Below are 11258 nucleotides of genomic sequence, written 5' to 3' on the forward strand. Positions count from 1 at the left end.
TTTCTGAGTCACATTAAAGAGTCGTTCAAAAGCAGCGAATCGTTCATGAACAAAGCATCACTACTATGGGGTTTTGTTTTTTTTTACACCTCCCAAAAACATGGTGGATATATGCTGGCATGGTGCCCCTCATTTTTCTGCCTCACACACAAGATTCATGGCAACCCTGACCTCGCTAACGTGCCCAGAGCATTTTCTTTTTTTTTGTGTAGATATTAAGGGTTTTTTTCTCACTACATATGAAATAAAATTAATTGTTCCCAATAATTTTTTTGGTCAATTTAGTGTCTCTTGAATGCATATGATAAAAAGGACATGGATAGTCCAGGTTAGGACCAGGTTATTATTTTTATTTACTTTTTTGCTTCAGCTACACCTGATTCATTATCTAGTGGTTTCCAACATTTCTTTTTTTGGTCAGTTGAACACCTTCAGCTTCAATGTTGTGCCTCTGTGAGGTAAATAATTGAACACCCATGGGCGTCAACACGGAGTTGGTCTCCACAAGAGTTTGTGGTTTGGTTGTGGGAATTCTTTTGGCTGTGCTGATGGTAAGGAGGTGTGAAGTTCATACAACTTTCCTGTAAATAAAAAATAAAGAATCCATCACAATTTGAATAATTTCCACTGCAAAAACCATTAGAAACCATCACTTGTTACCCGTTAGACCCATTAGTAAATGTTTTCCAGTATGCATTGTTTGTTTACATTCCTTAAATTATTATACCAAAGAAAACATTTTAGAAATGTATTCAAAAACCTCTGCTCTATAAGTTGCTAAAGGTTATTGGTTTTCAGTGGTATAACACACACCAACAACTGAAGGCAATAAAGAATTTAATTTGAAAACTAATAGAAATTCCCATTAAAACTATTTTGTTATTATTATCTAAATGTGATCTACAGGTGATCAAGCTCACACAGTTTCACCATTACAGTTTCTATTGGAAAACCAATACAATTTCCATTACAACCATTCAAAAATGTGATCTATTGGTCCTTAATGGTATCAGCTGTAACATACCACCAATGCAACCAACAAATTAGCAGTAGAAACCCACAGGATTACCCAGTACAATTTTAAAAAAAATTAACTTCCTATTAAAACCAGTATTATTTTTAATCTAAATGTGACCTACAAGTGACCAATTGTGTTCTACTGGTTCTTAATGGTATAAGACATAACATGCTACCAATAAATATGCAGTAAAGGCCCACAAAATTACACCATTACCTTTGAAAACCAAAACAATTCCCAATAAAACAATGATTTTTTTTATCTACTTCATCCAATACACCCATAACCAGTACAACTCCCATTAAAACCATTAGAATTGTTTTTAGCATATAGATAATCTTCAAGTGACCAAAGGTGTTCTATTGGTCTTTGGCAACAAAATGACCAGTAAAAACACACATGATTACTCCATTACAGTTTCCATTTGAAAACCCAACACAATTCTAACCATTAAAACCAGTACAAATACTCTAGGATGTCTGGTTTTCTTCCAGCAGGAAAGCTAAACTTTTTTATTTTTTACTATGCACTTTGCTAAAGAAGACATTCCCAGTTCAAGTTTCAAGCTCGAGCGTTTCATTAGTGCACGTGCATCGGTGTCTCGCGCGAGGGACATGCAGGCGAGCTGGTTGCACGTGAGAGCGACTTTTCCGTCATTCTGACACCTTGTACAGGTGGCGTGCGTCGAATGCGTGCACACGATTACCGAGAGAGCTCGAGCACGCGTGTGTGTGTGTGTGAATGTTGTTGTTTTTTTTGGTGTGTGGGGGAAATGATGCTAAAAACTGACTTCCCCACTGCCTTTTCACGCTGGTGGAAAGAAGTCACGAGCTCTTTCTCATTCAATGTTGGCATTGCGACAGCTCTCTGCTTCACCTCTGCGTTATTCCTGCTCATGTCCTACTTCCTGTAAGTATCCCATTTGATCCTAGAGTGGAATTTTAGTAGATAATGTGTTCTTTAGGAGGTTTTGGCATTGTATCTTCTTTCCAGGCTCACCTGGAGCAGGTCTAAGACCACCAGAGATGCTGCAGTGTGTGTGTTGTACTCCCTGATTGGAGACCTGTGTCACCTGGCTGGAGCTTTTCTCTCTAATCAGACATTATTGCAGGTGATAAATAAGCAAAACAATCCATATCTAAATCTTAGATAACTTTATTATAGTTTTAAAAAATGTACAAACCATCTTGAATGTGTCTTCTAGTGTGGTATGGGTTCACTGATGACCAGTTTGGATCTTTTGCGTTTCATTTCCATCACTTTGCCTCTGTGTTGCTGGTACTATTCCACCACGGGTAAGATGGATCTGTTGTGATCTCGTCATGTTCTTTGACTACCAAAGAAAACCGATACAATTCCCATTATAACCATTAAAACCATTAAAAGATCTCCATGTTCTCTACAAGTCACCAAAGGTGTTCTATTGTACCCACTAATATAATATTCTAAAATAACCATTAAAACCATTAGAAATTGTGATCTACAAGAAATTGTGTTTATATTGGTCCTTAATGGTATCAGACACAACATGCCACTAGTGCAACCACCATATTACCAGTAAAGATCAACAGGGTTACGCCAATACAGCTTGAAAACCATTACAATTCCCATTCAAACCATTACAGTTTCTCTTTCTTTCAAAATAATTTCAACTCTTATTATGGTTGTAGTGGTTATAAATGGATTTGTATTGGTTTTATTGGAAACTGTAATGGTTCTTGAGGGTCTTTACAGGTAACTTGGTGGTGGCATGTTGCGTATTAAGGAACGATAGAATACCTTCGGAGTCCTAAGATCGACTTGTAGAGATAATGGTATCTATTGGACACCAGTAGGCACCATTAGGACATCATTAAGCATCCAGATTTCACGTTTCTACAATGGTTTAATGGTTAAAAAGGATTAAATAATGTAAAAAAACACATACTGTGTAATAAAAACCACGTTTAATGGTGACCAGTTGGTTTGTAATGGTATATGTAGTGGAAACCCATTTGGGTGTCTGGTAGGTTTTTTTAGCAGGAAACCATGTGATGCTGGAACAGGTTTGGGCCTCGTAGTTCCAGCGAACTGGAAAGAACAAACAAAGACTAGACGATAGAGCTTCTAGGCAAAACGGAAGAAGGTCCACATGCGTTTTCGTCAGTGGCGTGTTTGTTTTGTTCAAGGAAGGAGAGCGAGACGGATAAGCCGAAGAAGGAGGCAGAACTTCCTTGTGCTTTGGTTGCTGTTTGGAGTAGGAGGATGTGTTTATTCTGATATCCGTCTACGTCACACGCAAACGGCCTCCTACGACTCGCCAACCAGCAGGAGGCTTCTCGGGGTCATTGTACACGTGAGTGACCTGATCCTCTCTTAACCCCCAGCACCACACGGGGTTTGCAATGAAGCAGGCATCGGAGCAGTTTGCCCTCCGTAAGCATGTGAACATTTGACGACTTTAGACCTCGTGACAAAAGATTGGTTTGTGTTGCTCTTTTGGGAATAGGATCCTATTGAACTTCTTGGCTACGCTCTCGGTCTTCTAGCCTTCGCCATCAGCTGGACCTCCAGGATTCCGTTCTTTCTGAAAGCCGTAAGTAAACCCCAACAAGCACCTTCGGTTTGAATCCGTTTTGTTGAAGGTTTAAAACGAATGTCTTGTCAATGGCCGTCCTGCAGAACAGAGGAGAGATGAGCAGTCAAATGCAAGTTACCTCAAGAGGTTTTAGCGCTTCGGCTGGAGCTCTTTACGCTGCAGCGATTCTGCTCTACGATCTGCGGCTGGAGCCTGTGGTCAAAGCGCTGCCGTGGATTCTCTCAGGAGCTTGCTGGGCCATTCTGGATGTCTCCGTATCCTTTTCTCATAGTACTGTGGAAGGCCATTGGGGCCAGCAAAGCCTTCTTCGCTGGTCTAAATTCAGAAGCACTGACTTAACTTTTAATATATTTTTTTCTATGAATATGTATAAATGTATTTTATAGAATGTCCGTCCAATCATAATTCATTCTCCACGTCACATATTGCCAGCTGAGGGTTTTATCAGGATTGAATGCATGTCGCTTTAATTTGTCGCTTTAACCAATCAGATTGCGATTTAGGTGCTCCGAGGCAATCTAGAGAGCGTCCAATCACTTCAGCATTTTCACATCTTTTGATTTGACGGTCAGAGAGCGCGCCAGTCAGACTCGCAACTCGCATCGGTGTCGCGCCGCACAAGCTCAAATATATTTCTGTGGATTTAATTGCTGTTTTTTTTTCGTCCCACAATGGCTAGAAGTCAATTTGGTCGCACTTGCAAGGACATTCACTAGACGGACTTTTCAAGATAAAGCCGGACTGTTTAACTTTCTCATGAAGCATTTATACTTTTGCGTTCACTTTCTTGCAGAATTTGCACAAAAACACGCAATTATAAATTCCCAGGAAAAAAAGAGACACGTGGAAAACACACATTTGATGAGGTTGATATCGATGCTTCCGCAAGAGATGATGTATTCGGGGCGGTGCAGCTGCGGCTACTGTAAAAGGAGACGTGTTGAATTTTGTTCAGGAATCTCACTGCATAAGATTCCTGTCAGAGAAACGCAGTAGATCAGAGCGCTGCATCACGATCATGTCACTCGACCTGTTTGTAATGACTCTTGTTGTCTTCTTTAACCGTCTGAACTTTCAGATTTTGCTCCTCACGTGTTATCGGATGTGCTCTAAACGGCAGTCGGTTGAAAGGTTGGATTCAGACACGCAGTCGCTTCTTGGCAGAGTTACGTACGGCCCGTCTCAAAGCCCTAAAGACAGACATATTTCCTGCAAGAGCAGATCATCAAAAATGCCTGACATGGGTCCTAATAGAAACTCTAACGTCCAGCCTATACGAAAGGTATGTATTGTGTTACATGATGAAGAAATCTATGCTCTCCTTTTAATGCTTTTTTTGCCTGAAGATATAAACTGGCAGTTTTTGTGAATTCTGTAGGGGGGGGTTTCCCAGTAGTGATTGAACTGTAGAATCGAATAACCAGCAGTGTATAGTGATATCTGCCTAAACTGTATGAAGATGCATTTCCTGGTTTTCTAGGTGTGTTTAAAAGAGGTTACCATCACTCGGGAGAACTCTGCAGACAACCAGCCTCTGATAGGATCTGTAAAGGTGGTCAGGGTCGACGAGTGTTATTCCTCCGGCAGCGCTACGGATTCATCTTCCATTCGCTCCGAGCTGGAGGTGAGCAAAGGAATACTTTTTTAATAAAAAAATCCACCTAATCATAAGATTCTGGAAGATTCCATTTGCTGTAAAAGTCCATTTGCTCCAAAATTTTGGAGATTTGTGCTCATTAATGCAGGGTGATTGTAATGTTATCCCAAAGGTATGAGTTCAGAGCAAGGCCTCTCAAGCTCTTCCACTCCAATGCATCTTATTGGAGCTGGCTTTGTGCACAAGGGCATTGCCATGCTGGAACAGCTTTGGTAATTCAAGTGGAGGGAAAAGTCGTAAAGACTCGTACATAATTGTGTAACAGTTTAGGGAAGAACCACATATGGCTGGAATAATCAGGTGCCCCAATGCTTTTGTTTCTATAGTTTATCATGCACATGCAGTGGCAGGTACAGGAGCAGGTGAAGCTGAGGCAGATGGTGGGTAAGGGGCGAATTCTTGGAAGGGAATAATGTGTAAGACAGATCGAGGCACTTGGAGTTCAAAATATATATTTTTCATACATTGTATGTGATCCCGATGCGAAAATTGTATTTTGAGATATAACGGATTGATTTAGTTCATGCGTGTTTTTCAAGGCTTTTTGTATGAACTTTTATTGTGAGCCAGTAGGTGGCAGTAAAGTGTTTTACAGGTGAAAGAATGATCCTGAATGATTCGACACTTATATACACACAAGGGTATTTATTTAATTATACACTATATGGACCAAAGTATTGGGACTTTTCCAGCTATATGTGGTTCTTCCCCAAACTCTTACCCCAAAGTTGGAGGCACATAATTGTATAGGGATGCCTTTGGGTGCAGTGGCATGAAATTTGCCCTTCACTTGCACTAGGAGACCCAAACCTGTTCCAGCATGGCAATGTCCCTGTGCACGAATCCAGCTCCTTGAAGATTTGGTGTACATCATTTGTAGTGGAAGATCTGCTATAGAGCTCTGACCCCATCCCAAAGCACATACCAATCTTATCCTATAGTCAGGATTCTACGAATTTTTATTTATATAGTGTCTCAGGGATCATGTATGACCAACACACCAACACAAACACAATGACCATAACACAAAATAGCACTATGTTTTGAACTGAATGAATTTTTTCCGTCCTATTGTTGTGTGTTTATTTAAGACAAAAACCCGGCGATGATGAAATGTATTCATTATGCTCGCTAAACACTTTAAAATTAGTGCACCCCAATGAGCCAGAATGAAGGGGATGCAGGATGTGAAACGATCCCTACAGGGGAAATGTAGACGGAAACTCTGAAAACAATGCACATTTATTAGTTCGCCACATCCAGACCTGGTTTCTCTCTTTTTCTCATTTCTCCTTTTTTGACACACTAACGGTTTTCTATCTTTTTTTTTTTTTGACATTTTTCTCGAGCCAACCTCTTTCCTTATCGTGTGTGTTGTCATCTGACCATTTCCTTTTTGGGGTTCCTTTGGCAATATAGTGTGTGTGTGTGTGTGTGTGTGTGTGTGTGTGTGTGTGTGTGTGTGTGTGTGTGTGTGTGTGTGTGTGTATATGTATATATGTATGTATATAATATAGTTTACATCATAACTAGCTTGAATGGACATTACTGTGACTTGGTCAGTCAGCTTGTCACGCTACAGAGAAACCATAATGAATACAATTTTCTGTCCAGAAAACTCCATATAACCCATATAACTAGAAGCTAATATGTTGGAGACCTACTCTGGGTTTTAGTGAAAAGAAAACCCATCCCAGACTTTGAACATCCCATGGAGAACCATTAAACCCATTATTACACAATGGATCATCATCCTCAGAAACATTTAATTTCTTTGGTAACTTTGCTTTTACCACATACCACAAGTTAATGGGACGTTAATGTGCCTTTTGAACATTCCACCTCCACTCTTCTGGGAAGATGTTCCACTAGATTTTGGTTGTGGAGATCAGGTACAAGGGTGTTTAGTAAAGTCAGGTACTGATGTAGGAGGTGAGGAGGCCTGGGGTAATGTGGGGTTTCAATTATCTTAGTTATGCTGGAACAGGTTTGGGTTTCCAAAAAAAGCTGGACCAGATTGAGGAAGAATATAAATGGGTGGAAAAGTCAGGTGTCCCAATACTTTTGTCTCGGGTGAATGCATTCGACAGTTCGACATAACTGCTTTTCAGGGAAATTCTTATCGTGTGCCATAGTTTCTGGCACAGACGAGCGGTTCCTCGGCTCCTCACTCTCACTCTTAAGAATGCCTGGTCATCGAGGATGTCATTTAAGCCCGAAAACAGAAGCTGCTCAAGGTGAAAACAATCGAACTTTGTTTTACGCGCTAAACAGGAAAACCCGTATAAGAGGCTGCATTCTCGGTGTCTCCTCCTACAACAATAAACTCGAGGTTGGCCTGGTAGTTTTTTTTCTTCTCAGACAGAGCACTACTGAGGTTGTATCACCCATTAATAATTGAATAAGTCGACCTGAAATCGTACATCTAGGTCAATTTTTCACAAAAAGTTATATTTTTCCTTTTGTACGAAAAAAACTAAATTATGCAAAAGTAAAAAAAAATAAATAAAAAAAAGGCAATCTTTGTGCAACCCTTGAATTGGGACTGATATAAACTCGTCGTATCATTAACCGATTTGTTGGCATTTAACTTGAATGTGAATCCTGGTCTCGAGCCAAATTTCCTGACCAGCACGCAGCATGAAACTCTGAACTCGGCCCCATTGTGTTCAGGATTACGATCGGCGCTCCGATTCGGGCGCAACGGGGAAATGACTGGGAGGTCCGAAGGGATTTGGTTGAGCACTTTGGCAGAGGTGCAGATATCATTGACATCCACATTTTGCATTTATTTCCTTCGCCTGAGGCCTTTTATTCAAAGGATGCAACTGAGCATTTGAGAGATCGTATCGGTAGAGTTGTTATCTGCGCCTGATAGATAAGGCGATACGCTGAAAGGGAAATTTTGTAGCCACATGACTGGCAAATCCATACATGGTGCTTCCCAAAAAAAGCCGCAAAGCTGAAAGCACACAATTGTACAGGATCCCATTGTATGCTGAAGCGTTACAGTTTCCCTTTACTGCAACTAAAAGGCTCAAACCTGTTCATGTTTGGAGTGAAGAACTCAAATGTTCTGCACAGAGCCCCTGATCTTCTCAACCCAAACCAACCTCAGCTTTTGGGATGACTGGAACACCGACTGAACCACAGGCCCCCCTCAGTTCCTCATCAGTACCTGGTCTCACTAATGCTGAAAGCTCGTTCCTGAATTACGGTAGGGGTTTAACGGTACACGTATTTGTACCAAACAGTTTAGATACGGTGAAGTCTAAGGAGAAAATCCTTGAATGAATGAAGGATGGAAGAAACATTTGTTTAAGCATTCTGTAATAAGTGGAACCGTTAACTAGATCATATCTTAAAAAATTTAATATTAAATGTAAAATACACACACACATTTATATACACATCTGTATAACCCAAATGAGTGATTAAATGTTTCCATTTTTTTTTTTATTGATTTAATCCATTTAATTTGTAGCAATTTATTCTTACTTAATTTAATCAGTTTTAAAAAGTGTGCATTAATTGGATATATTCTATATAATATTCATATTTTTTGTTTAAACCAAGCAGGCATTTTTTTGTAAATATTAAACTGTCGTTCACAAACGTTAATAATAAACTGCGTTAATTTTTGCTTGTTTTGCATTTTTTCCCCCACCTAACTTTACAGAAATTCAACCGAATCGTGACTAAAAACGGAGTACGTACCGTTAAACCCCTAATTTACAATATTCGGCCAAACTTACAATTATCTCATTTATACAGCTTGCGCAGTCGAGGGTTAATGGCCTTGACCAAGTTGCCCGCAGTGGCACCACGGTGGTGCTGGGATTTGAACTCACGACCTTCCGATCAAAAGTCCAACACTTGAGCTACCACCTTACAAGAAATGATCACAAATCCCCAGAGCCACACCTCAACTTTTAATGCATAGACTTCACATTAGAGTGGAGGTCTTTCTCCGAAATGGTGTTTCCTATAGCTATAAATAAACTCCTCTATATCAAAGTGCTAATTCGACTCCCACATCCACGCTCCAAAATCTATTAGAAAGATTTCACGAATAGAGTTTTTGTTGAAAAATTACAATTGCTCAGGTTTAATGACAACTTTATCTACGTGAACTTTGACTTGTGAATTGGAAATCTTGCGCCTTATTGCAACAACTGACCTGAATTAGATTGCAGACGGGATATGTGTTTTAATTATTAAATAACTGTACAAAGGTGGCTCATTGCTTAATATAAGTAACATTTTTGCAAGTCATAGTTAAAGATGAGTTCAGCCACAACAATTATTAGTTGGGACGGGATTGTGGCCTACCCACATGTTCTAGGTATCATTTTGTGGTAATATTTTTTGGGCTTTTTTTTTAAATCCTTTCTGAGCCTGCTGGGATTTTCTACTTGGTGATCTTGGCATGTGTAGAGGTGTTTGTTTGTTGGCTGTTTTCATGCTTAGGGACGATCTGATTTGCCACTTTCTGGTTCCTCTAAAATATCTGCATGCAAGTTAAACGTCTTAACACGTTCAGGCTGTATGTTTGACTAAAAAGTCATAAATTCTAAATTCTTGCTTCTTCCCCTCATTCATGCAGTGGGATTTTGAAGAGACCCCCTCACAATGGAGCTCACCGAACCGAGACGGGCAAAAGATGGACGCGTTCCCTCTGCAGGAGTGGACGGTGGACCGGAGCTCAAAGTCTAATCCTGATCTGGATGAGAGAATAGTTCCAGAGTCACATGACCTAAACGCTCCGGGCCTTTCAGAAATCGTGAAATGATTCTGGATGCATCAAAGATGCCTCATGCTAACTGATCTTTTTCTTATGTAATATACCAGCTGTAATAAAAGAGAGTAAAAGTACATCACCGATGCTTTAATTTTTTTATTTCCATATCACACTGTCCTGTTTTCCTCACTCGAGATACGAAAACTTCAGAAACGTCATCGTATTAATATATTAATACAAAAGAATGAATATATCCATCCACCATATAGAACACAAGCAGAGAAAAGATGAGAATCAGCAATGTCTCTGTTCTCAGTCATGTTTACTTCGCTGACTTCCTCTGTCTCATCAACGTTCGCTCCGTACTTCTTGTTGCCTTCTGCCTTGCTTAGTGTTGCTTCGTAAAAACTGGCTTGTGGTGAAAACTAAAATAACCAGCCTGGTTTGAAAATGTAAGAAGTAAAAGTGAAAATAAATAGTGAAGTGCTGATACCAGAAATATCTGCTTAAGTACATTAACAAAGTGTTTGTACTTCATTACTTCCCTTCTCTGTCTGCTGGTATGCGGGTTCTGTCCTCAGGGGAAATGTTTTATTACTTCTGTTTGCCACACATGTCATCCTCCTACATGCCAGAGCAATGAAGAATGAGATCACATAAGTAGAGCAGACAAATACAGGGAGGTGTCTAATAAACTGCCCTCATAAAAAAACAACTCTGCCCTTTCACAGGCCTAATAGTTGAGTAAGTTGTTTCCTGTATTTTGATAATATTGGAGTTTTATCTAAACCAGACAAAGAGCAAAAATAAGCCCTCAAACCCCCTTGATAAGCCCCCAGACTAGACGTCCTGGGCTTTTAAAACTTTCTCTCTAGTCATCCATCTTGGCTATCTATTCTTGACATGGTGGCTTAGTTGTATTGTGCCCATGTCAGTCTTGTCTAACTGATGAGCACTGAGGAGACTCCCAAACAAGTCTGATAGCGGGACAATGTAGCGATTAAAGGTTGTTCAACACATTGTGAAAGTGAACTCTGGATGTCTCAAATGACAGATAAGAGTCGAAGCTACTGTAAATGACTTTCCATTATTGTCTATTCGTCTGAATATCTTTATTACAAGATATATATATATATCTTTTTTTCCCTACTTCCGATGCCTTGTCGAGTTACGGGAAGGTCTATCGGACGACCCTGCTGCATGTCTGCCGAAACAGTGTTGCACAAGTGAGAGTGCTGTACTGAATTTCAGCGAGGCTGTGGCA

The 11258-nt window shown here is 40.1% G+C and overlaps 1 protein-coding gene and 1 long non-coding RNA gene across 3 annotated transcripts; one reads left to right on the plus strand and one right to left on the minus strand.

Annotated features, from left to right (window-relative positions):
* Positions 1-329: 329 nt before the first annotated feature.
* Positions 330-2329, minus strand: LOC124391512. Its single transcript, XR_006926994.1, has 2 exons — positions 2202-2329; positions 330-581 (listed from the first exon to the last, which is right to left on the minus strand). It is a non-coding gene; the product is annotated as an uncharacterized LOC124391512 (long non-coding RNA).
* On the plus strand, positions 461-10128 carry tmem44 (transmembrane protein 44). Of its 2 annotated transcripts, XM_046858123.1 has the most exons (10): positions 461-581; positions 1813-1927; positions 2012-2129; positions 2223-2313; positions 3187-3353; positions 3507-3593; positions 3680-3850; positions 4675-4878; positions 5077-5220; positions 9860-10128. In XM_046858123.1, the coding sequence occupies exons 2-10, from the start codon at positions 1914-1916 to the stop codon at positions 10043-10045; spliced, it is 1182 nt and encodes a 393-aa protein (XP_046714079.1). In that variant the 5' UTR covers positions 461-581; positions 1813-1913; the 3' UTR covers positions 10046-10128. The 2 variants fall into 2 exon arrangements, with proteins under 2 accessions (XP_046714079.1, XP_046714078.1); XM_046858122.1 differs by lacking the exon at positions 461-581 and having other exon boundaries at positions 1563-1927.
* The last annotated feature ends 1130 nt before the right edge of the window (positions 10129-11258 follow it).

This window comes from Silurus meridionalis, chromosome 9 (assembly GCF_014805685.1).
Source record: "Silurus meridionalis isolate SWU-2019-XX chromosome 9, ASM1480568v1, whole genome shotgun sequence".
NCBI classification, from domain to species: Eukaryota; Metazoa; Chordata; class Actinopteri; order Siluriformes; family Siluridae; genus Silurus; species Silurus meridionalis.